The sequence below is a fragment of the Chroicocephalus ridibundus genome, chromosome 3 (genome assembly GCF_963924245.1).
Source record: "Chroicocephalus ridibundus chromosome 3, bChrRid1.1, whole genome shotgun sequence".
Classification (NCBI taxonomy): Eukaryota; Metazoa; Chordata; class Aves; order Charadriiformes; family Laridae; genus Chroicocephalus; species Chroicocephalus ridibundus.
Window position 1 is genome coordinate 37,853,878 of NC_086286.1, and position 27,699 is coordinate 37,881,576.

Consider the following 27,699-nt stretch of genomic DNA (forward strand, 5'->3'; position numbering starts at 1 on the left):
TGGCACATAGGACTGCAGAAGGAAAAAACGAAAATCCGAGTCATCTTAAAGGCATCAAGAAAAAAAGGAGTCACAGCAAAGCTATTTATAAATTACTAGACGGATATTACAACACTCTCAGAGAGGAAAAAATACAGAGATAGTCACTGAAAAAGCAGAATGACGTGCTTGTCTATTATGAGGAAGATGAAGTATTCTCCAGTCAGTAACAGAGGTGGTGGTTATCTAGGCAGAAGAGACAAATACTCCTACGCACACAGAATAAATGCTCCCAACTCAACAGACCTGCATATCTTACAATCAAAGTCCCCAAACAGGTTTAGATAATACCAAATGCTACAACAATAGAATTACCAAACACGCTAACACTGGATGGGAAAGTACCGTGCACAGTCACGATAAGCCCTTTAACTTTTATCATTAATCTTAAAACCCTAGACAGACAGAATAGATTTGATGTAAGAAAGAAATTAATTAGTAGTACAATTCTGCAGAAGAAAAACCTTAGCAAGGTCTGGTTTTTTTTTTAAATGGGACTGCAGTTTGATCAGCAAAGTATAGATAAAAACATTATGACATGGATATGATATACTAACAGTTTTCAAAGACAATTAACCTTTCAGTTAGAGTTTCATTTTAACTAGGAAAAGCGTGCATTATTAAATAAAGCTAAAAATGTTTAATAAGACATTTCCTCAAATGCAGTTACCAAAAGAGAACAATTTAGTAAATATGAATGTTTCCATTGGGAATCTGCAAACATAAATAATAGTTGCTAATACCTGATGTTTTCATCCACACTAAAAAAGCAAATATAAAATCTCCACTGCTAAAAATCTTGGTAGGTAAGTGATCAACACAGGGCCTTAACAGACATGAGATCTTTTACAATAAGCCTGATGTTATCTGTTGAAAATAACAGGTAAATCTGATTTGAATTTAACAACCGCTCATAGAGGATGGTGTAATCAACGTGACATGATGAAAGGAGGAAACACGTCAATTCAAAATCTTCTGGTAGAAATAAAATTCAACATAATATTGGTGGGAGTTCATTTCAAATGTGTGAACCATCCCATCAGCTTAGCCCATCTGAGAGGCTAAGCACTTCCACCAGAGCTACATTCAAGTGCAGGAGAACTAAATGAGACATTGGTGCATGGAGGAACTCAGCTGGATGCCAGCCAGAGCTGTTTCCACTGCCCCAGTGTGACACGAGGAGGTGGGGAGGTGTGGGGTGGTTTAGGGGCTTCTACGAAGTAGCAGTTGCCCGGACTTGAGTTACGCTCCCCTCATACCCTTCCCCCAAAATGTCTCGTGTTCAGTTTGAAAAAGGTTTAACAATCCTGCATGGATAGTCTGGTTCTCGTGCTCAAGAAAGCGTAATCCCAATTGCAAAGACCTGTAACAGAACCAGCAGCCCTATTTGAAAGAAGATGCAATTGATCAATTGAATAAGGTATAAAAGCATTATCTTCTCTACCCTCTTGAATATCGCCAATTACAAACAGGAGACATTTTTCCGAAACATGGATCTCTAGCACTGAAACAATTACATACAAGAATTACTTTAATTTGCTTTCGATTTAAGAAAATCTGTGCCTCTACAAGAATAAATTTACCAGTATACTGAACATACCCAAGAGTTATTCCCATTTTAGAGATTAAAATCTACATTTAAAATGAGGAATTAACTAGAGTCCATGTTTCCTAGAAGAGAATTAAACTGTACACAAATTCAATGGAATTTGGACTGTTTTGAAACTTAGATTCTAATATTCTATAATATAATCCAAATACAGTCAATTCAAACATTAAAAAAATTTTTTTAAGAAAAGTCTTACCTTTGGTGCATGCACACAATCTGTCTGTGCCCGAACAGTATATCACAGAGACAAACATATCTGGTTCCTCAGTGCCCTCTTTTTTAGGTGGCTCCACTTTGGCCAGAATTTCAAAGTTCGAAAGATCTAGTATTTTTACATATCCTCCCTGAGTAGTTATTACCAGGTGCCCAAGAGTAGAGATCTCAGATCTTCTCTCTCTCCCACTGCCATTTTTAGAAGTTAATTGTATTTCCTCTACAGGCTCCTCACAGTCATCCTCTCGATTATCCAATATATCTGGTGGGAGCAAAATCATTGAGGTAATTGTGTCTTGGGGGTCTTTGATATGCTGGATTTTTACCGGTTCCTCCTCTAGAGTAACTATTCTAGTGGCATAATTCATCTTATAAAGCACTAGGTATCCACCACTAACACTTCTCTGTTCAGGTTGAATTATTAAAGGAGTTGGTACATCTGCTGGTGACTCATGTTGGATTACATCAATACTTGTGCCATTCACTACAGCAAGACTTGATTCTAGCTCCCCCTTCCTTCTATTACATAATGCCGAGTTTAATTTATTTAAATTATTCAAGGCCTCTACTTGATTTATTGCACTCAGAGATTCGACAGGACAAGTCCGCAGTCCTACTAACAAATGAACTCCATCTGCACAAGGAGTGATTGAATCTACACACAGGTTCTCCTCCTCTGCAAACTTTGGCAGACGCAGGCACTGAACCAAAGTCCCAGGCTTGGGAACCATAGAGCTCCACTTGTCCGAGTCCGGAGAAGTTAAGTTGGCTGCAGCATCTGCAAACTGCTGAATGTAAGTCACAGGGGGATCCTGTAACAGCAACTGTTCCTGACTGTCCAGCTCCATTTCAATGATCTGTGGAACTGTGAAACCATCATCGTGTATACTTTTACTCATAATATTGTTCATCTGTGAAAAGAGTTTTCCTGCTTTTTCATCAGACTCCTTAATGCTGTATAGCAGCAATACAGGTAAAGTCCTCCTTACCAGAGGGGAATTCAGTTCTGAGTTAGTGCAGGATTCATTGTCAGTTGATCCCTGTTCCGAGACACTCTCACCTCGAGTCCTACTTAAGCCATCCAGTGACCTCTGAGAGTTACTGCTAACAGGAGAGGTAGCAGGTGATTTGTATGTTAATAGACCTCCAGCTAATAAACAAGGAAAGGGAATGTTGTGTTGTTCTAGATGTTTTTCCTTCATCTTTTCACTCTTACAGTTGGCCAAACAGGGGTTTGCCCCAAGTTCTTCTAGATCCTTAACCGTGTCTTCCAGAACATTTGCAACAATTTCCCACTGAAGTTTTTCAGGTTGCTGAAGAACACTGAGAGCTGTTATATCAAGGCTGACTTCCATCGTTTCTTTTTGTGATGTATGCCCTTTAAAACAAAAATGTTAAACATAATATATGTTCAAAAAAGGAATCATATTGCATATATTACGGACTTATCCTCATAAATAAGCAAAAAGTCACTGCTCTGGAGTTTCAATATGTTAAAACATTCCGTATGTTCAAGATTTGAGAGTCAAGAAACCATAAGAGGCACAGAAATATTCCTTCCACATAGACTAATGGTTCTCCTAATTTTATCAGCAAGAGTGAAAGTAAAGACAACAGGACATTAGCCTTTGTAACAAGTCTCCCAGTTAACAGCACTATCTTTCTACCAACTACTCTACTTGGCTAGACCACCATACTGCAATACAACTAATCTAACTAACACAACTCATGTTCTGCCATATATTATTCCCCTTCCTCCCTAGACAATCCAGTACCATCAAGTATCTGCAATTCTGCGGATTCATTCTCCAATCTCAGTTGAAAAACATGTCATTTTACTCTAAAACTTGGTACTACCCACCATGTAACACATCACCTAATAGAAAGAACGCCAGGCTATTACAAAACAAAACCCAGTGAAAACTTAGAAGAGATAGCCTGATCAAATTAAACGGTACTGCAAGAATAACAATGCATCAGAAGAGTTCAACTAAGTAACATCAAGATTTAAAAGATCAGAAAGGACACAGTACAAAACCAGATTAAGAGGTGATTTAAGCATAAATGCCAGAGTACCACCTTTGCTAATACGTTCATTGAAAAAAAATCCTTGTGGATGCACATGCACGTGTTCTTTTTTTCCCCACTTGCTGATCCTTATTCAAAGATGTAAACTGTATTATGGAAAATAAGCACGTAATCCTCCCTCCCATCAAAATTTCTGATTCAACTTCTAAGAAAATAATACAAGAACACTGTGCATAGCACTGTTCTGCTTCCACATGAAATCTTTATTCAGGAAAAGAAATACTCTATCAAAGTGCATACCCACAGGGAAACAATCAAGATACAGGAATCCTCTCTGGCAGTCCCCTGAATTTAAAGGCTTTTGTACAACTATAATTTGTTCCTGTTCTAAGCAAGTTCTTTTAACTTGGTTTGTGTGTTTTATTGACAGCAAGATAAGCAATGCTTGTTGTCAAATAAGACATTTATTAACCAACAAAGTAGGATTCTTCTTTTCTCCTGTCTGTAATCTCTCCACCACACAAACAGTGACTTAAATATTGGCATTGCTTGCAAGGTCAATCTTTCTTCTTTTTTCTATTATAATGCATATAATATCCTTTGCTTTTGACAGGGCTTTTTTTAAAAGCCTGAGAACAGTTGCCCTCCTGACCTCTAAACTATCACATGGATCAGATATAACCTACCTGTCACAGATTCCGATCTGGAATGCTCTTCACTGTCTGAATCCTCCAGTAGGTCATCACTAAAAAAAAAAAAAAAAAAAAAAAGCATGAATGACACCACGTACACTATAGCTGCGTTCTTATTTTCAATTAAATTGAAAAAATAATTTAGTAAAATATACAATGTGCATTAAAAGCTGGAATTTCTTTAGTAAGCATTGTATGCCCATTGATGAGCTCCTCACAGACAGTAACAATATAAAGACTTTTTTTTCCTCCTTCATTGAACCAGTAGACAAGCTTTCTATTTGCCTCTTTCTACTATTGTATTCACAACAATTCAGACATAAATGGAATTAAAATGAAAGCCAGTTCTCAGGAGTCTTTCCAAGAAAAACAAAACCAACCAGGCAAAACCTCTAAAAACTGATGGGACCTTATTCAAAGCTCCTCAAAACAGTCTCTGAAAACTGGAGCTGCCAGACTGGTCTTCAATTCTATCAAGGCGATTTTGTAGCTAGTATGGAAAGGGTGTATGAACAGCGTGTTGCTTTTAAAAACACTACTAGATGAATAATTTTTTCATAAAGGCAGATTCTGTTCAATATACCCCTTCAAGAGAAATAGGCCCTTCAGTAGTTCTAAGAATACACGAAGATTTTACGCATCTGGCTTCTCCAACATAAGAAACGATGTTCTATTACAGACTCTTCACACACAGGAAGAACAGTAGTGCCTTTGCAGCTTCAGGTATAACTACTCACAGTGCCTAGCTGGATCCCCAAATTTGAACAAACTGGATGCTTCCTCATGCCCAAGAAAGATCTTTTTTGGCTCAAACCTGATCAACCTTTACTTCACAACAAGACAGCGACAATTCAATACTTTGATTCTCATCCAGCTTCCTCTTGAGTTGGAAAGTGACAGTAAATTTCACGTAGGTTAAGTGAAGTGAAAGACACTTAGTTCTTCGCAGTATGATTGTAACTATCCTTTAATCAGCTCTTTAAATTTGCTTAATTCTTTAACTCTGAAGGTGTTTACAGCCCTAAAGCTACAGTGGAAGTCGAGGCCCCAGCAGCTGTTAGGCCCCACACTCTGATGTTGCCCACATTTCTACATACCCTCTTCACAACGGCAAGCTTCACCTTTGCTCTACAGTAATGTGGGAATCACACCAAGCTTAAAACCAAAGATTTACTTTCCTGTGCATGTAGCACTACTGTTACTTTCCATGATGCTGAAGTTTAAGAAGAAACATTCAGAAAAATAGCAAGGCTCCCCAAACACCTTTTGTTCTAAGCTTTCCAATAATCATTCACTTTTTCGTTTGAGTTTTGGTAATATGAGAAAATAGTTTCCAGTAAGAGACTGTAAGAAGCATAAATGAAAGAATACTGCTTTTTTTCACATGACACTTTCTAAGCACTGGCATACCCTCTAGCTTATCTAAAAGTTTGCGACAGGACTGCGTAACTGTTTATAGAGCCTGTATGCACGTGGTTAAAGGTACAAAATGAAAGCAATTCCTAGCACGCCCACATCATTTATTTTCAGAATGACATAACCAGAAACTACAGAGAAGCAATCGGAGAAAAGCATGTTCCAGAAGTCTGCCAGTAGTCTTCACTTTCAAAACCCAAACCGCATAATCCATAACTAAAATGAAAAGCTGTTCCAAAACTTATAATCCTTTCTCTTTTTTCTCTGCATCTGGAACATCAGCACAGGGCAGCAATGAGATTTGGTACCTCTCTGTTAGTGGAGTATAAAAACTGAAACAGCAGGAATAAGATGGAACTGGCTTTAAAGACAGAAATTTAGATTATTGTTTTTGAAGAGCTGAATTGTGTACAGATACACAGTGTTTAAAAAAAAATCACCTCCATGAAAAAAAATAAATCTTACCAATCTCATGTTTCACAAAGCATAACTTGACTAAATGGCATTTACCACTTACACAGCAGCATTTCGTATTTCTAATTTTGTAGATTGGCATACCTGTCTCCTTCTAATTTTGGTATATCTGAGCAGCTGGATGAATCTTCTAGCCAAGCTAGTGTTGGTCTCCTTGAGTCAACCCCTGAGCTCTGTTCTCCTGATAACATAAGTTGCTGCACAATAGCTGGATCATATGCATTGATCTCAAATTTTAAGTGGACCTGAGAAATAACAACAAAAAACAGAAGAGGTCTTTGGTTTAAATCAAGATATGCTTAATCAGTAAATAGTTAATAAAACCTGGTTGTTTATATTATATACCTTCATAAGTTTGGAGACATCCCATATGCAGATCTTTCCTCGTTTTGTTGCAGCAGCTAGAAAATGAGGGCAACTTCCAGATCCAAAGCAGGCTATTCTGTCAGTGCCATCTGTGCAGGGAAATTGTGCTGGACTTGTTGCCAGTGTGACTGAAAGAGGTACATTCTGAGTGTGCTCACCCTTGACAAATGGGCAGTTCGGGGAATGTCTCTCATGTTCAGACCTTTTCATATTAAAAACAAACATAGCAAAGATTGATTTCTTACTGTGAAAAATATACACGTCATATACAAACTCAGCCCTTGAAGTGAAGCTGAAACTGAACTGTTTGAACTGTACTGCAGTCAACCACACAAGAGAGTTCTGAAGTTACTAATGCAGCTTTCCCTGCTGTTTCTCAATAGCAGACTGTATTAAAGCCTTTGACCACTTAATGGATATTCATATTCAAATGGAGGAATCTACACACAGTGCTCTTAATATAATTAGTCCGTTTAAAAAAATAATTGTCCTATAGGCAGTAGTCCGTAATGTCCTCATGAAGAGAAGTGCAAACTAAATTCTATAGAGCGTACATGAGAACACCAATGTGATATTATTATAAATAGCCTTAGTAAGATGAAGCAACGTCCAGTCTTTAGTTCTACATCCACACTTAAACCAATCAAAACTGAACACAGTTCTGAATGACACAGTGACTAAGAACCATGAAAAAAACCTTCTAATCTCAATATATACCTAAGGCAGAGACATGGCAAAGAGCAATTACACTACTACAAAATATATGGAAACTAACAAGGAAAAGGTGGAGACAAGGATTATGAGGATAATATTACAAGGCAAAGTTTCCAGCAAGTCATGAATCTGACATGCTCAAATCACAATTATAAATTACCAAATAAACAAAACAAAAATTACATTCAGAACCCTTTTAAAATCAGTATAAGGTCCTGCATTTTTGTTCCTATGCGCAATTTTAGCTGATTCAGGAAACTAGTAACGGGTCTTGCAACTTGACATAAAAGGCAAATATGCACTGCATGGCCATTGCAGTTTAAGAACTTTAAAATGTGTTCTAGTCACCACAGTCATACAGAAGATTGAGTTTACATCCCTGCAAAGAAGAGTTGGCTGCCATCTTCGCCTTGGAACAATTTCAAATTAAACAGGCAAATCAGAATTAAGAAATAAAACCAACTACAACTTCTCGGGTTTAGTATTACAAAGAAGTTTGACATAGCACAGGGAATTAATGTGTGATTTGTCCCATGGAATCATACTGGAAATCCATTCTTGTCAGTGACAGTCCTACTCTATGCCAAACATCATTAAACTTACCAAGGTTCATCTGTGGGCTCCCAGCATACCAAACACACACTACAGGTAAAGCACATGGCTCTGTCATCTCCTGATGAAGCAGGCTATAAAAATACAAAGAAACACTTGAAACATATATAGCTGTGTACTACAAAACACTAAGTGATCAAGTCCCCTCCTTCTCCTAGTGTCATAGCAAAGCACCATAAATTACATACTATAAAGTAGCAGTATTTCACATTTAAAAAAAAAAAAAGAAAAAAATGGATACACCACATTACTATAGAAGAGATTCAGAACCAACACCCGTGCAAGCCACTGCATAAAAATGACACAGACATAGAACAGAACTCAGCAAAACTGCTAAGACTTTTTTTTTTTCCCCCTTGGAAAAAGTTCAGAAGGTTCAAAAAATTTAGAACATCAGCAGAATAACTGCACATCTGCATGCTTGGAAAAAGATAGGTTAAACAAATATTTCCTATTACGCCTTCAATCTGCTGGAATATAAAGCATTCTGTATGACTCCTCTGCAAAGAACAGTTGTCACTAGCCGAAGTGGAAAAGAATGCAAACTTCCATTCTCTTAAAATTTAGTATTTTCATGACCACATTTCAAGTTGCCAAGATATGCTTGGGAATATGCAGATGCAATTCTAACATATGAATTCCCTGCATTTCTTCTCCTGAACAAGCTTAAGAAATACTCCAAAAACGTTATCCACTTGCACCTATCAGGCTTTGCAGTTGACATAATGAGGCAGATAATATTGATGTCAAATTATATGCACTGCCTACCCATTGTTATGTAAATCCACACCACAAATTTTTTTTTATAGCAGAAATAATTTCAAAGAATGAAAAATGGAAATAAGCAAAAGTAGTGGAATAAAAAGTTGAGGTTGTATTTATTCACTAAGCTTAATAATTTAGTAGTGTGACCTAGGACCATTGTTTGTTACAACACAGTTTAAGTCCCGCTAGGAGAGTACAGTTAGAGAACTCCAACATCTAGCTTACTGCTTTTTTTTGCTTTACTAATAATATAAAAAGTAAGAATATTTACTCAACAATCTTAACAAGGAGAAACAGAGACTCTACACAACAACCAACTTCATCTTCATTATTGTTGTTTAACTTAGATCAATTTGATACTTTTTGTTTTATATGCTGAAGTTCAGGACAGTATTTTCTGTGATCTGTACAAAAAACAGAAGCAACCTCAAGGCACGGAAAAAACCTGAGACTTGAAAAGCGCTGAATGACAAACTTTTTCATCATGGTTTTTGTATCATTGAAGGAATCCATTTAATTAATTAAAAAAAAAAAAAAAAAAAAGGACTTTTTCCCCTGCTCCCTAAGGAACTCACACTAAGAACAACTAAACCCTTTACCTGGTGATAGAACCCAGCTTGAGCCATAGGATCTGGCTGTGCCCACCTATAACCCACATGAGGCCATGAAGTGAATGTCTCTCGTCTGTTAGCTTCACTATACATCAGAGACCTAGAAAGGTGAAAAGTTATATGTTACCCAAAACTGCCACTTAGAATAAAAAAAAAGCAAGCTATTTATGAGATATTTTCAATGCTTTAGTAACCATTAGAAATACCACAGATAGTTATAGATAAATTAAAATTATCATTGACAATTACAGAAAAGTTACAAAGTTCTCTCACTCGGGTTGCCTAAAGTACATCCTCAGCAAAAGACCAAAAGCAATAAAACAAGCTACGGGCCTTAAAAGCAAGATTAATAAAATAAGCTTCCATGTAACCGATTTGGTCTAACTGCAGGAAAGCATCAGATATCCAAAGCTACTCTGCATTTAGAGAAGATGCAGACCCTAGCCCAATATAACTGCTAGAGAGTTTGTTTGTTTAACATAACAACTGCAGCAAAAAATTGGGTTTATTAGTTGAACAGATATGAGTACGCATATTTAAAATACTCCAAAGTGATATTTTAGGCTTAACTGAACACACAGTACAAAATCCCCCAACATCCGTCCCTCACTGCATATTATAATACTTAAAAATTATAAACTACTCAGTCACAAAATACAAACTCCTCTGCAACTCAATATCTACAAAGAAAAGCAGCTCCTCTCTTTTCTACCTTCACTCAGTGCATGTTCCTCATCTGAAATAGTACCTAAGAAACAACTATCAGCTTTTCTTTTTCTTTGACAGTTTGTTCTCCAGGAAGCGAAGGAAGTAAACTATTCTTGCAACACCCACGAGGGCTGTCTTAACTTGACTTTATCACACGTCATCACACGAATGGTAGGGGTTGGAAGGGACCTTCAGAGACCATTTAGTCCAACTTCCCTGCCAATTATACCATCTTAGGAGACAGATCTTGGAGAGCTCTAATCAAAAATACAACATGGCGAGGTACAGGCAGGCATGAAGGCTTGGGGAAGGGAAGTAAGAGATGAATGAAATAAAATTTACTGAAGTATTTGAGCTGTAAGAAATTATAATACGCTTGCAAAATAACATTTGTGTAAAAACTTTCAAGAAGGAAATAATTTATAGATTTATAAAATTTATCAGTATTCTAACTAGTCTTGGCTTATGGAAGTTAAAATAATGGGTTGCTCACTTATGTACACAGTATCACTTGGATCAGGAAGAGATGAACCAACAGTCTGAGGTAAAATTTTCTCTGACCCCAAACACATAACAGGTGACTAGAGAGTTCAGAAGTAGTATATATATATTCTGCAAAGGTACCAACTTCCTAAACATCTAAAACACAAAACATGGGCATAAATCTTTCTTGTATGAAGGAACTGATCTCATGACGCAGCATGGTATGTATTCTGTCTTTGGTAAACAAATGAGTGCCCTCTTTGCATTGAGAAGAGCTGTACATATGCTCTTAAAGCTATGCAGTTTCTGAACATCTCATCATTGCAGTCTCAGTAAAGTTTCGGTACTAGTTTGAGTAAAGTCAGCAACTTAAGTAACGAGTCATACACATCTGACTGTTCCAATAAAACCCATAATCAAACATGACGAAGAATAAAGCCTAGATGAACATATCACACTAACGAGTTACAGTACCACCTAGGGACCTATATTAGGGCTGCAATCGTCACCTTTCTGAAAGTGTATTTTGGGATTAGGAGCCAAGTGAAGTCAATTTGCCTGGCATTAAAGTCAAAATGCAAACAACGCAGTCTTGTGGCACCCACAAAGGTTTCTCTAAGTTTAGTAATATTGTGTATATTGTGCGTTATTGTATTGTATTGTGTACTGTGCATTAAACAGTTAATTAGCAGTATGTATAAGAACACGAAAGTACAGAATAGGACTAATTCCTTTGGCAAATAAATTAAAGTAATCTAAGAGCTTACTCTGATACAACTAAGGGGTCACATTCATCGCTTATTTTATCTTAATATACCTGTCCACAGATCGACCAGGTCCCACACCAAGTTCTGGCCGTGCGCTGGGTAAGAGGTAAGATAACCTATCCATCACAGAGGATGCTACAGGTAAGGCAGCAATATTTTGATTTATCTTCTTGAGTTCATTTACAATGGCACTGGCGACAGACTTCAAAACATGATGAGGAAGGTGGAACGTAACCGTTGCCCACTAAATTAAGAAAAAAAAGTGCCTGGTTTATATCTTAAAATTTTAACATCTAAACAGCAAATAGATCACAAAAGTGTCAAAAGCAAAACCACATCTTGCACCCTCTCTTGATTTCAAGAAGTAATACAAGAACAGACACACAAAAGCAACATGGACATAATGCAAGGAAAGTCAGTAACTTCAGATTTTAAGCTCTGTTGGGTTTATTATTTGGGTTTACTGGCAAGAAACTAACCTTGTTTGTTCTCTTAACAAGTGAAACTTCACACAGCAGAACTAAGGAACACATAATACCTTCCATCCTCTTCAAACAAAATCCACCACACTAAGTCAAGCATTTTGTATGCTTCAATAATGGCAGCCAAGCAAATTAGACTTGGGAATCCACATTAGACAGTACAGAGACAAATTCTTACCTTTGCAACTTTATGATTTGCCGCTGTTTCATGTGAGGTATTTTTTAAACCATCCTTCAGTTGTGTGATGAATAAGTCATATCCCTCTGTGCTAGAAACATCTACTTTTTCTATGCAAGCAGATAACAGCTGCTGAGCCTAAAATGCAGATGTGCAGGAAAAGTTAGCATCCATGTTGAATAACTACAGACAAAAATTATACCTGTTTCTTACTCAGGGAAGTGTAATTTGTCATATCCTACTTTATCATATATTATATCAGCATAATTCCCATAAAAGACACAGAGTTGAGTAAGCAGTTCCAATTTCTACTTTGTAGGCCAATCAATGGATAAACTTCAGCAACAGTGGCAGTTATTACTGCAAGTTCCCTCAAGGGCAATATTACCAAATATTAAACAAATCAGTCATAGAAACAATTAAAAGAGAACATCTATTAAGGAGACATTTTATTGCCCAACACTTTCCCTTCAAAAGCATTCATTCAGCTTTAGGGACAAAAAGTGAGAGCAAGAACAAAAGTCTTCACATTTTTCTGAGTAGCTTTGTATCTTAAAAAAAGTAGATGATAACGAGGAAAACAACGTTCCAATAAAATCTGAGATAAGTTACTTACAATGCTAGTATAATGAAGCTGAAAAATGAGGCAGAAAAAAAACCCCAGGCTAGTTTAGAAACTAGAAATTGTTAAAACTCAGAAATAATGCATCCAGAAAAGAACGCTATAAACATCCATTTATAGGTGTTTTTTCTTCCAAATCTCATCTGTTTCTAGCTTGTCCCTCTGTCTACTAACTTCATGTTAACAGGTAAGATCTAAAGGTACTCTTTATGTGCAAAGCACAGGGTATTCTAATCTGTTGTTAGGTGGGCTAACATCTGAAAAACATTATATGAAATCTTTCAAGTGACAAATACAGGGAAACGTTTCCCAAGTGCAACACCCAGCCAGTCCTTTAAACAGCCACAAACCGCTCCAAGCAGAACGAGGCAGAATGGCCACTTCGTTACATCCTTGGGGAGTTCAGGGGAAGAACGACAGAAATAAGGCAAATCAGTCTCCTAGCTAAGGCTGTATCTGTTTCTCAGATTTCAATAAAAAAAACAATTGCAATTCTTGTGGCATCTCATTCTTCCCAAGTCTCTTGCAGATGACACAAGAACAGATAGATGGTGGAGGTTTATAAATTTACAGTATTTTATGGGAAAGTAAAAACAGCATAGAGGCTGTATCATAACTTGTCAATGTTGCTGATTAGAAATGCATAAAGATGCAACGCACTACCAGCGGATCAATTGTATAAAAGACTACTTAATTTAAGTGAAAAAATTTGCAGGAAAGTTACAGAGACTAACAAAAAATCAAGGCTCTTGCTTGGATAAAGGTTCTTGATCTTCCTATGATGAAAGAGGAGGACTGATGCATTTGTATGATATTTGCTTAATATCTACTAAAGTTTTCTGAAGTCTGTGCACCTCCTCTTTAAACTTAAAAGTAAGAAATGAAGACTGCTGCTGTTTTTCCTTCCGCCTCACTGATTTGGCCATGAACTCCCCAAATCTGTTCCTACTGAACTATAATATTTTCCAGTCTTTTTCTACAGGAAGGACCTTTACAGAGAAGTGCTCTACTTTAACCTTGAAATAAGGGTCTGTAAACTCTTTAGAAACAAAGAAGCTTTAGCTAAAACTGACACAAACTTATGGTTTGTATTGAACCATGTGAGACTGCAAACCAGTGACAGCAAAACTTAGGAAAGGAAACGCTGACCTCTGTCAGTCTTTTCACACTCAGCCACACGTACCAAGATTTTGTAGTTACCCACAAAGGGTATAAAAATGATGCCAGTGGCAGCGAGCCGCAGGGACCTGGAAAGCTCTCTTTGGGAGACCTCTATGAAGCAACATTTTATTGCTGTTACTCCCACTCAAGACAAGTAGTTAAAAACCCCATATACAACACACATTCTTCGTTCATAATAAGCACCTATTAGTCAATACTTCAAGAGCACATTAATATTTTAAATGAATGCTCAGGAAAATTTTTGTTGGTGGTGCATAATTCAATATAAATTTATTTCCCACAGAGATGAGTGGGGAGTGCTCTTTCCTCAGAGTGCTTTAAAGATTCAGAATCTGGATCTTGTAGTCCAGTTTTGTTTTTTCGACTGTAAGCACTATTCTAAATATTACTATTGGCAGATGCTCAATGCTTTTCCCAAAAAAAGAATTAGTCTCAGTTGCAACTAAAATTATTGCACAGATTTACTTCCCAGGTCTTACTTCACGACCACTACAAAGGTGAAAACTACTTTCCTCATCACCAAGTGCCTTAGAATAGAAGCAATTGTTAGCTATCTTGCATTAGGCAACACTTGAAAATAAGAACGTACATGCTACCTTACTTAATAAATGCTATGTTAGCTGAAGGTAAACCAATGCAACAAAATCCTAAGCACTACACTCCAAGCAAAAATGTACACATTAGATTCCCTTAAAATGATAGTAAATGCTTGGTTATACTGTCTCAAACCAGGAGGAATCGTGTTACAGCTGCGATAGTCCAAACATAAAAGGGAAGTCAGGTTGGCAGAGAAAAAAAGTCTTTCATTAGGCCAACTGACCTAGCTAGAAAAGTTAAGATTCCAGCATTAATTTTTCACACATAGCAACACCATATTAGCTGATTTTAATTGTCTTTTTCCCCCTGAAAGCCTAAAACAGAAAAATTCAAGGATGCCTAGAAGCCCAGACGGACTTCTGGAAGTGCATGTAGATTCTACACATAAGCACTGATAAAGCTCTGGAAATGAGTCCTTATTTCTGGTCACTAAAAAGTTCTTTCATCTGAAATAACATGCTCTTGATGATGCAATCTCTTATTTGTTTAAGATATGGGTAACTGCAAAAAGCTATTGCCCTATGACAGCTAATAACTAAGAAACTTTTCCGTGACATGCTCTTAATATACACTAGAAACTCAGGGTCAAACGTCTGGTTTCAGTATTTCTGACAGAATTATTTACATACTCTTTTTTTTTTCCCCTCTCCACATCTTACCTCTGTAACCGGCAATTCAAGCTGAACCACGTCATCTTGTTTTGAAACAGGCGTTTGCAGAGCTGTGTCTAACAGTAAGATGCCATTGAGATCTTTCCTACATCCTACTGCATAATCATCCACAAAGATCACTTTATCCACAGCAGAAATATACTGACATTTCACCCGTCCACCTGGTTTAGCTACAAAGGGAAAGAAAAAAAGCAAGATCCAATTAGAAAACAGCTTTTACAATGACCTTACAGAAAGTAACGTAACACTTCAGCAAAATCTTTACCTCTTGACATGATCAAAAACTAGCACTTTAGCTACTACAACTTCCACCAAACTTTTCTATTTCCTATGTTAAAAAAAACAAACCAACAAAATCTATGCATCCCATCAACAATTACAACCATTTTATTCCTATAATGGAAGCCATCATTCAAGTCCCACTCCTATCAGGAATCCTACTAGTCCTACTAGTGTTTTAAGCCTAATGTAGATGCCTGATGCACTTGATGTTAGCTGACAACCAATAATAAGAATGAAATTGTACAAATCAGCATGAAAACCAAAACAAAATTGCTAAACTACCATTAAGGCTGATTAACTCCATTTCATCAAGCAAAATAATACTCAAACTTCTGAAAACCAAGTAGAGCATTTAACACATGCCAATGCTACACATGTTCCTTGAGACACTAAGGTAGCTTTTTTCTGCTCAGTGCTGCACGCGTGGTATCAGTAACAGGTTAGAGAAGTTTGGTGGGAGTGGAGGAAGACCGTCAGCAGATAAATAAGGAAAGGCTGTGGCAATGGATATTATCCCCAGGAACATTCAATGTAACTTGACATTATTACACGTCTAAGGCTGGATGGATTGTAAAACTGAATCCATGTAATATGCTATCTCATGTAGAAGGCATATCGCTTTAATTCATGAAAAGTGTAAGCTGCTGCTACAGAAGCAGACTGTTTGTATAAGTGTATGGACACGTTGTCCAAAGGGCAAAGCTGAAATCGCTGGATCATCAACATAGATCTCTTCTTGTTGCACAGGAACAGGAGTTTCATTAAATTTTGCATAATCAAGTCCCATCCCTGTTCTCCTCTTTCCTCAGATGCTGGATACTGTTTTTGTTATGAATAATTAAAAAATCACCCTTTAGGTAGCTGGCATACAAATAAAGCATCCAGATAAAGGCAGCTACATAATTCCATCATCTTCACACTTAGATATAGTTAAGCGGAAATTAAAACTTCTCCAAATATAGGGCACATCAATCTAACCACATTGCATTTGTGGTATCCTCTCTTGAAAACTGAAGTCGAGAATAGTTGCCAGCTGCCCTTCTCAACAAAATTTTGGAAACAATGACTCATATATTCTCAAAATATAGGGCATATGCCTTTGCCGGCATGAAGTATACTGCAATTGTAATCATTGCTACAACAGTCAGAAACACTTCAAGAGCCCTGAAATCACTTGATAGTTGAGAAGTTGTTAGTCCTAGCTCAACAAAAAAGGGTCCTCTGAATGGCAAATCAACTAGGTTCAAACTGTACTTTTGCCAATACACTGGAGCTCCTCACACAAGAATTTCTACAGACAACACAGCTGCAGGCAAGGAAGTAAGTTATTCTACAGAAAAGTAACAGTTTCAACAAAAACTCAAATACAAGTTTTAACATCTTTTAAAGCACTAGTCTCAACAATGTACTGGAAACTACTACGTAAATAAACTGAAAGGTAACCGATGCCCTAAACAAGAAACCTCAGTAGATTCACATGGTGTTTGCAGTCTATTCAGTGTGATCCAAGTGATGGTTCACTACAGGACACTTTCTTTAACCCATCACTTCTCTCCTCCTCCTTCCCAGAGAAAATGGGAAAAGCAGCTCACCTTTTCTGGCAGTGCCAACACCAGGAACACTTTATTTTGCACTTTCCTTATTTCGTATCAAGCACAGGAGTCTGTTCATGCCCTATGACTAGGAGTTCAGCAGCCTGTAGGAGCCCCAGCCCTTGTGGCTTTCCAAGCTAGACCATTCTTATTTTATGATTTCTGTAGTTAGTGAAATCTTATGTCTAAACCACCAAACAGATAACAAATATCTTCTGTGTAAATAGTCCCAATTTTTAGAAGCCAATGAAGATTTTTAACGAGGTAGATAACATATCTAATCAATACAATATTTCTGCTCCATTACGAAACAAAACAAAAAGTTGTAACTACAGCACAAGAAATATATTGCCTAACAGCTGTGATTCTCACTCTGCTGCTTAATGTTTTGGTTGGTTACATTGACAGAAAGATTTTGGCCAAACTGTCTCTAGAAAGTTATTTACTGTTCATGGTTGTATTTTATTCAAAGCACATAAAACCAAAACAATCTCCCTTAGCCTAAGTCCATGGAGCTTCAAGGAAATTATTCCATCAATATTTAGTGTCTTTCCAACACCCTGGGAAACACATTCTGCAACTGACTGGTTTACCATTTGAATAGCCTCTGAACTGTTGACAAGCTATTTTGCAAACTTAGGATTTTAATTTTGAAGTTCAGAAAACACATTTCAAGATCATTCTACTACTAGTCACAAACTATATCATAGTTCACATATGGCTGGCCATATGATAAAACAGTAGGTTGAGAACCAGGAAACTAAAGAATTTAGAAGTCACCATTATAGAAGTCACCACTGTAGAAGACATGCCTAGAAAAGTTTAATCATCCTCAAAGCACTGGCAAAAGGGTCCTTTCTAACTCAGGATCAACGTTTTACAATATGCCAAAGGACTCCAAACAATATCTTTTGACAAACCTTCTGGTGGCACTACAACATTATGTCCAGCCTGCCTAAGGTTACTAACAATAATTTGTGATCTGCATCTTCACAAATCACAATTCAAAAGTTTCACATAAACTCACTGACTGACTTAAGCCAGATCATCAAAAGCCAAATGTTATTCTCATTTTAGCCCTAATTCCTTCAGCTGTAATTTATTTTGGGTGGCGGAAGGAGAAATAGTCATTCAAAGTTTTATACGATTTTGCTTTTCTGTCTTGGCAAAAGTGGATCACAGCTTCCCCCAATATCTCCAGCTTATCTGTCTAGGATTAAAAACAGAATAACTCACAAAGAACTCATTAAGCCTTTTGTCAGTTCCTATAAGGAAACCTGGCAGGCTGCTAGCATGCTAGAAGTGCAAGCCCAAAAGCATATTATTTTATGGGATGTCATCTGTAACAACCTTAGAACTAGCAACCTGAAAACTTAAAACAAAATCCAATAAACATTAGACTGCAGAAATGAAGAATGTGAGAAAAGGAGATCCTCCCTCTGCCACCTTTGTTTCAAACAACACAGAACAGAGATCAGCAATTTCCTGTGATCAAAATCTGACCTACAAAAAATATTACAGAAAACAAACTTGTTTGGAGAACACATAACAGTCTAAGAAGCATCTATTGTGCCCCCCTTGTCTGCAGGCATTAAGATGAACCAAACTAATTTGAGAACTAGTTTGTTCTAAGTAGAAGAATGAAAAAGCTTGTCTCCGTTTCTCCACTAGAGATAGCTTTAGCCTGAAAGCTTTAGAGCTTAAGAGAAAGTGGCTCTCACCAGAATATGCACGGCCACCATCATGAAGAGATGTAGGTTAATGTTGATAGTAACACCTTTGATCTTTTCTAATATTGAAAAAAAAGTTAATGAACCTTGATAACTGCTAGCCAGGAATGGCACTAAAACGTATCACAAAGTCCGTAATTCTCTTGACAAGAAGCTCCCAATGCACAGCACGCAAAAACTCAAATAGTTTCTAAATTACAACAAACTAACACTTTTATCTGCAGCTATAAAATGAGACTGGTAAACACATGCATCATAGCACTAATACCATAATGCTAACATCCAAGACCAATCAAATACCTAAAGGAGCATCCATAACTTCGATCTATGACTGCAACTAGGTCTTTGGATTAAGATTTAAAGTAACATTTTTGGAGAAGGGCTACCAAGATGATTAGGGGACTGGAACACCTCTCTTATGAAGAAAGGCTGAGGGATTTGGGTCTCTTCAGTCTGGAAAAAAGACTGCTGAGGGGGGATCTTATCAACACTTATAAATACTTAAAGGGTGGGTGTCAGGAGGATGGGGCCAGGCTCTTTTCAGTGGTGCCCGGGGACAGGACAAGAGGGAGTGGGCACAAACTTGACCATAGGAAGTTCCACCTAAAAATGAGGAGGAACTTCTTTACTTTGAGGGTGGCAGAGCCCTGGAACAGGCTGCCCAGAGAGGTTCTGGAGTCTCCAACTCTGGAGACATTCAAAACCCGCCTGGACGCGTTCCTGTGCAACCTGCTCTAGGTGACCCTGCTCTGGCAGGGGGGTTGGACTAGATGATCTCCAGAGGTCCCTTCCAACCCTATAATTCTATGAAATAGGAATTCCATCAGCTCAGCAAAACATACACATCATGTGCACTGATACCAGTTTTTGCACTTTCAATTTAATCTAGAATATCCAAACAATATCTCAGTACTCATTTCAAAATAATGCAACCATGGAAAACTAAATAGATTAAGTTTCAGGTGATCAAAAGCCCTATCTATTCTATAAACTTTGTATCATTAGGTTTGAACATCAAGCTATTTAAAGGCAAGAGAAGGGAACGGTACAACTGCAGAAGTCCTTAAAATTTGCTGTTAGAATTAAAAGTAAAATTTTAATTTTCCTCTTTCTATTGTGAAGTGTGCATGTAAAGCTTCAAATTTAGGAGATATTATCACTCATGGTAACATGCTGTGTGAAATTCCCTTTCCAGAAGCCAGCTTAGCAGACAGCAAAACTAGCCTTTCTATCAGAGACAAAAAATGCTTCTTGACGGAACGCTGCTCAGCTACTTCTCTCACATTTTTCACAGGTACCTGGAATTAAAAAAACATATATATCAGTTGTCCTCATTTGTTGCGAGGCAGGTGCCTTTCCTATTACTACCATTTCACATTATCATAAAATCAACTGAAAAATCCAGTTAGCAAGTATAACACATTGTATGCTACCTAAGTAACACAAGTTTGCCAATGAAAGCATATCAGAACACTTGCAGTTTGAGGAAGCTCTACAATACAAATAAAAACCAAAGTGGCCTTAAGTTTAACTTGCTGTCTTAACTTGCTATATTTGCAGGAAACTATTTTGAACTAATACTACATAAAATCACAACTATGGATCAGTTGCAAAGGGTAACATTTTCACACAAAAAAAGGACAAAAAGCAAACCCCTGCAAGTCTGGTTTAAAAAGGAGAAAGTTGTCTCTAAATGGTTTTACATCAGTGGCTCCCAAAGGAAACAGAAACATAGCGTTTATGAACATTTGGGAACACACTAATAAGAAGATGGTGTCAAGGTTTAGGCTGTGCTGGCCACTAAATGAACAACCGACGCTCTGTATTAACCCCTCTCCCTTCCCAGAAGGGGAAGGGAAAGAGAATAAAGGAGAGAGAATTATGGGTCAGAGAAAAAAACATAACACAGCTCTAATGAAACACTAACAATAAAAAGAAAATAGAATAATATTAATAAGAAAATAATGAAATGTAGACAAATATATTCAAAGCCTATATGGAGCTCCCAGGATGATGATCCTGTCACCGGCCAGCACTAGGACTGGACTCAGCAGCAGATGGGAACTGGATTCGAGAACTGGATTCAAGAACACACAGACTGGGATTAAAGGCAGAATAATGGACAGAGTCCTCCTCGGATGCCAGCCACTGAAGAAGAAAGAGGATTTATCCCTTTGATCCCTCAGCTTTATACTGAGCATCATGCAGACAGGATGGAATACCCTGTTGGTCAGTTTTGGGTCGCCTGTCCTGTCCGCTTCTCCCCACAGGTGCAACCCCTCTAACGCCTTTCCACTTCCGAGCCTCCAGGGTGGCACATAACAAAGTGAGCTGACCTTAGCTGGTATAGGAGTAAGTATAAGCAAGAGCCTCTCTGCATACCATCCCTTGGTATTAACTATAACATCAGAGGTTAGAACTGCTTGAAGCGGACACTGTCTGAAAAACACACTGTTAATTTCAGAGAGCGCAGTCAGTTAGAAGAGACTTAACTGAAAAGTAAAATAACTGAAAAGGAAAATTGGTTTTGTTCTATCTTAAACCTGCACAGATGGCTAAGGCATGGCCAAACCAGGCCATGACTGCTCATCATTACTGAATTTATCAGCTATAGATTCTCTCTTGTTCACCCTCTTCTCCTCCTCACCTACATCTTCAGAAGAAACTTCAGCAGTGCAGTTTTACCTTCCAGATCCAGGCCCAGACCCTTACTTGCTCTAAACATCTAAACATCACCTCAGCAAAGCACTCTGCTGCCACCATGAAGACACTCCATGGGTCCCTCCTTTCCCAAAACAAAAGCATTCTCAGACTTGAGGAAAGGATGGAAAGGAAACTATTGGATGAAAACAAGTTCAGGTTGCTATTTTAGACGAATGATGTAGATGGGCTTAAACCAGCTATACAAAAGCAACATTTTCTCTTTTAGATTTCACTATATACACACACCTCCATCTGCAACGTCACCTGGAAAAGAAGTCCGAAGAGACTGAATAATGCAAAAACACATTCAGAGCTGAAACAGGAAAAAAACTAAGAATGTTCTCCAAACAGCAAAAATGCTAAACGAGGCAGAAATACCCAGCTTAACATCACAAAGTGCCTTCAGACTCCCTTATTTGCCAAAACTGGATTTAGTTAATCGAGAACAATACATGTGATCTACAGTTTAACTTTTCCTTTAGCAACAAACAGGACAGAATTGTTTCAGTATCAGTTTCGTTATACGACAGCTGGTTTTAATAATTCTTATTAGAGTAAGAAGATGTGTTATCTGGGCCGAAGCACTGGAGACTGCCACATGAATATTAACTAGATGTGTCTGATCAAGCAACTACTAACAGAAGTTAACATTAACACTTAAAAAGGTTTCAGAACATGAACAAAAACCCACTGAGATCAAGGCAGTTCATATCTCACTAGCTTTGCAGGCATAGGGTCCTCTCCCACTCTACGGACTTAAACCAAGATGGAATCAGCACGATGACACTGGTGAGCCCTTTGTGCCCATGCTCTTTATGTTGTTTCTGATCTCCGTGTATCCAACATTACTGCTGCCTCGTATGCCGTACAGAATGCAATTGCTTACAGAACTTTACACCGTTATCCCCAAGAACAAATGATGAAAGATTTCACAAGGTACTCTACAATCCTTCCTGCAAACTCAGGTAAATTATAAAAACTTAAGTTCCTACCATTCTCCTGCAAACGCCTCACATAGGACAGTGTCTTCTACAAAACTTTTCTCGAAGTGAAAACTATGATTAAAAATTTTCAGGAAAGTTGTCTTTCCCAAATTGCAGACAGACAGATTACACAGCATCTACCCAGAACCAGAGACAGGCAAGAAATACTTCACAGCTCAGTAACAGGAAGTTCCCGTCACAAACAGCAATTCCCATCGCAGCATTTCACAACAAAGAACCTTTGCCAGATTAAATTCTATCACCAGTTCCTCTTTTTGTCACTGAAGTGGCTAGAGCATCTGAGTTCACCCATGATGTATCCTGCAGTCTCTGTAACAGGAGAAAAACACCTCCAGTCGTGGCACCTTTTAAACTCCAAGACTGTTTGGCAGGAAATGATTTAGCTTCCCCCACCCCAAGCCCCAATATTTTAAGAAGCCTCCAAAATATCAAGCTGGGAGAAGCAGCAAGTTCTCAAAAGCTGATGGGTGGGCTACAAGGCAAGTGAAAAACTGGCTAGACTGTCATGTGCTAAGTTAGTAGTTAATGATTTAACACCCACCTGGCAGCCAGTTATGAGTGGCATTCAGTAAAGCTTGATATGGTTTACTGTCTTCTTCAATGGCGTGGATGGTAGGACAGACTGCACCTTTAGCAAGACTGGATTACAACAACGGGAGGTGACCGCAGGCAACTGATGCATTAAATGGCCAAGCTGCCCCTTCAAGGATCTCAAAAAGCCAGAGAAATCGCTTGACACAAACCTCCTGACGTTCAACAAAGACAAATGTGAGGTCTTACACCTGGTATGAAATGTAACAGTTGGGGACCAACTGTCTAGGTGGCAACCCTACAGAAAGAACCTGGGGATGCTGATGGACAGGCTGAATAACAGGCAGCAATGCATCCTTGCAGCCACAAACTGTTACCACACAGGGGATTAGGGGAAAATACTAGTCTCGTCTACTCAGCAGTTTCCAGCCCACATCCAGAATACCATGTCCAGCTTCAGTCCTCCATCTGAGATACCAGAACATTATGTGAGAGTCCCATGAAGGAGTACTAAGAAAGTCAGAGGGGTGGAGCATACAACACGTGAAGAAAGATTAAGATAACTGGGCTCGTTTAGTCTGCAGAAAAAACAGTTTAGGAGGAAATCTAACAGCAGTCTTCCATTACTGCAGCAGTAGTTCAACTGCTATGATGAGTTACTACCTACCTTTCTCTTTTTGACATTACTTTTAAGGAAATACAGCTGCAACCATACTGAATCAGAGGAAAATGCACATAACCCCACATTTTGTCCATGACAGTGGTCTAAACCAAGTGGTTAGAGAAGAATTTAAGAAAGGATATGTATACAATGGTACTTCCCTGTAGCAACTCAGCTCCTGCTACTTTGTGCTCATGGACCTTCTCAGCCAGAAGTGATTTCTTTTTTTATAGAACGACCTTCTTCCATCACTTTGTCCAAAGCTGTTGTAATTCCACAAACATCTAGCATCCACAATGTTCTGTAGCCATGTGCTCCATATTTATGAGTACTTCAAATTAATTAAATGCATTCTCACATTCTGCTAATAACTGTTCCTACATAGGAAGCCTAAAGTAGAACAGACTAGATCCATTCATGTTTAAGTTATATTTAAAAGCGAATGCTTCACTTTTCAAATTCTTTGGAGAAGATGGCAAAATTAAAAGACCTTGTGTGTTACCTATTTGCAGCACAGGAACATCCGAACCTGGTAATTGTGTAGGTTTAACTTTAGTTCTGTCACTCAAAAGGGATATTCAGAAAAGCTAACTTAAGCCTTGTAAGGCTGGTCCTCCACAGAGCCTGGCATCAATTAATGGCATCTTGGCAGCCTAGCATCCCCTTCTATAGGTCATGGGAAGCAGGTTCCTCCGAAAGTTCAGAGTGAGGACTTTTTCTTTTCTCTGTATTGAATGGAGAGGGAACCTAAGATTATTTGTTGAAAAATGCTAATCTTCTTAATTTTCACTTACCAAAGCTATAGAAAACTGAACAGAAAAAAATCCACTACTAAAAAAAGTCTAGAGTAGTGTTGTATGTCATTGTTTACATCACAACGTGAAACTCGGACCCCGCAGAAGACAAGTCAACTAAGCCTATCACTGTATTTCTCCACAATAACCACAGTACCCTCTTGCTCTCCAGTAAAACATTCCCTATCTTCCCAGTCTTCACTGCCATCTGCCCAGCTTCCTGCTTCCCTAACCCCTTCCCCACTGTCATCCAGCGACTCCGTCATAGTTCTCGGTCCCACCCCTCACCCTCCCAGCTCTTCTTTTCCATAAGGAGTTTTTCACAATAGCCTCTGTAGCACGTTGCCCGGTAAACAGAGTTTACCCTGACTCTTCTCCTACAGTTGCCAAACGCTCAGATGAGATCCTGATTGCTTCACAGTCACGTCAGGGAAGCGCAGTGGGTCAGTTTTCCCTCCATGAACTATACAGAGGACTGAAGAACTGACGACAGACTGTATGCTATGCAAGCCTTCATTAACCAGCACTTGAGACCAGATACGTGTTTTCACTAATGCTACTAATTTTCAAGACTGCTTAACTGATAAGCAAATTCCCTCAGGTTACACATTAAAAAAATTATCAATAAAATACTCGCTGAACAGCCCTAGCAAATAACTCAAGAAAATTTTAAACATAATGTTGTTTACATTTATGTGACAGATAGGCTATTATTTCCATAACTTTACACTTCTAATCCAGGCTGCAAAACAAAAGCTGTTTTTTCTCCCCCGCTTCTCGTGCATCATCCTTATCTGTGGAGTGCTCTTTCCCCTAACATTACATGCAAATCTTCAAAATAAATATTTTGCATATAGCAGACTTCCTGTCTACTTTTTGACTAGCAGTGTGCACTAGGTCCTTACCAAATCTTGATACTCTTCCCAAAGACAAGGCAGCAAAGGAATTGGGCCAATATATAATTTAATATTTGACTCCACAGAAAACAAAAGAAGCTGCAAGTGTTGGTATCCACCTGTACTTCACATGCAGGTGATAGCTGTTTCTTGAACTGTTCACTCAGTGATAAGCACTCACCTGGTGACTGCAAGCAGTCATTGCAATTAAGAGAGCATTAACTATTTAAAGGACAGCTTTCTAACAGCAGAAAGCAATACTGTGGCATCACTTAAGAGCCATCAGGAAAGTGAACCGATCCACATATAATATTTTATTTAAAAATAAAAAAATGGTGAGCAGCTACTGATGCCACTGGAATAGACAATATGCAACAAGCTACCTCATAACATGACTGATCAAAAGTTGTCTAAGAGTCCACATGGTTGGAAGTCATATCTCCAAGACAGCCCAAGAAGCATTTTTGAAAGACGTCATACTGTTCAGGGAGAATTAAAGAATCCTGCTACCAGCAAGGATGAACAGCTTTGTTTTCTTATTTGAAAGTAACTTGGAAAGAAAACCTGAAATAATAGATCAATACCATACCAAAAAATCAGACATAATTGTTATTAAAAGCTTGAGAGAAACAATTAAGGTGAATCTTCAGTCTAGGACAGATTTTTCTTGTACTCTCTGTTATAAAATCCTACATGTTGTATTTCACTTAAGCTCAAGTTATGGATACAAATACAATAGCAACCACCACAATATTGTTATAAACAATATAACTAAAGACTCAGACAGGGGTTCTAGTGAGCCACCTAACATTATGGTGGGCTGCCAGAAAGGACCAGTTATAGGACTGGAGAGTACACTAGTTCCAAACCACTGATCACCATGATGTTCAGAATAGTAAAAAGACCAGGGCATCTGAAGATCACTAGGCTGGGCAACCCAAAGCAAAAACCTTCTCCACGATTCCATTACTTCAAGTCCAACAGAGATTTACCTTCTTTCTTTCATAATGTTCTGGACTTGAACTACTCAATTATCTCCACCAGAACATATTTCTGCCAATTTTCTTCTACATTTTATGTAATACAGTATACAACATGACTGGGACATGAAGGATTTATCAGTATTTTCCCAAGGATTCTTCATATCAATGAGAAATACCTTAACTACCTGTGAGATAGAATAGAACAGGAAGCCAAAGTTCAAATCCCTGACACAGAGCACAGTATTTCCTCTTTGGGTCTGTAAGAAGCATTTCAAGGTACATCTCCCTGCAGAGGGCCTTTCTCAAAACCCATTTGCAGAGGGCTAGGAAATTTCTGATTATCTAACATTAAAGCATTCTGTAACCTTAAATAATACAGCATTACTGTTGCAATGACAGTCATGAATCCATCAGTCCAGATATGACTGATCTGTCAATAAAATGAAAAATGTTGTGCTATCTTGCCTGGCAACATAACACATGCCTGCATCGTTGTCAGTTGTTACTTCTGGATCCCTGCAATAAGCATAGCAATGCAAACATCCCTTTAAAGGCGTGTGAAAAGAAGCAATCTCTATTTTTACCCTATTTTAGCTTCTGCAGAAGATAATCCAGATGTGCTTCCACAGAGCCTGGAAGTATCAATTAATGGCATCTTGACAGTCTGGCAAGTAAGAAGGGATCTCTGACATACTCTGATTAAGTCAGCAGACAAATGGAGCACACAGGGGTCTAGAATCTTTATTGGTATAAAACACTGAACTCAAATCTAACAGTTCTCCTATTCTGTTTTTTCAAGTGCGTAAGGCTTTTCATGAATGACCTTAAGATCACACAAATCAATGGAACGATCTCTTTCAGAAGCATCTTACCCAGATTAGCATTGTCGTCCAAGTATACTCAAATGCAAGGTGGGCTGTAGCAGATCATTAGATATTTGACAATACTCCCCAAGCAGTGAGAAAATAATCAAGGAGAGAATTCTGTATTAACAGCAACAGCCTTCATTATTACTATTTTTTGAACAAATGAAAAAAATGAACAAATGAACAAATTGAACAAATGAAAAAAAGAGCGAAGAAGATGAAGAAACTTGCCCCAATTGTGAGCATTGGAGGAGACAACTTGAGCAGTATTACCACGGTGAGCTTGAAACAGCTGAAACTGCTGCTGATGTCTTCAAATAATTCAAGCCTAGAATTGGATGGCAAAGTATGCCAACAGTTTCTTCCTAGAGATTATAAGAAGCGTACACTCTCTTTATGACTTCCAAGCTGCAAAAGAAAATCTTTTC

General features: G+C 38.1%; 1 protein-coding gene across 5 annotated transcripts in view; it reads right to left on the reverse strand.

The window, feature by feature from the left end:
- The window catches only part of BIRC6 (baculoviral IAP repeat containing 6), a 188,023-nt gene that overhangs the window by 155,823 nt on the left and 4,501 nt on the right, over positions 1 to 27,699 (reverse strand). For all 5 annotated transcript variants that reach the window (XM_063328808.1, XM_063328811.1, XM_063328812.1 and 2 more), the window contains exons 2-10: positions 15,218 to 15,399; positions 12,158 to 12,295; positions 11,548 to 11,741; positions 9,528 to 9,639; positions 8,155 to 8,237; positions 6,817 to 7,039; positions 6,556 to 6,716; positions 4,576 to 4,634; positions 1,845 to 3,239 (exon numbers count right to left, since the gene is read on the reverse strand). In XM_063328808.1, the coding sequence (XP_063184878.1) occupies positions 1,845 to 3,239; positions 4,576 to 4,634; positions 6,556 to 6,716; positions 6,817 to 7,039; positions 8,155 to 8,237; positions 9,528 to 9,639; positions 11,548 to 11,741; positions 12,158 to 12,295; positions 15,218 to 15,399 (2,547 nt within the window). The remainder of the gene's footprint in view (positions 1 to 1,844; positions 3,240 to 4,575; positions 4,635 to 6,555; positions 6,717 to 6,816; positions 7,040 to 8,154; positions 8,238 to 9,527; positions 9,640 to 11,547; positions 11,742 to 12,157; positions 12,296 to 15,217; positions 15,400 to 27,699) is intronic.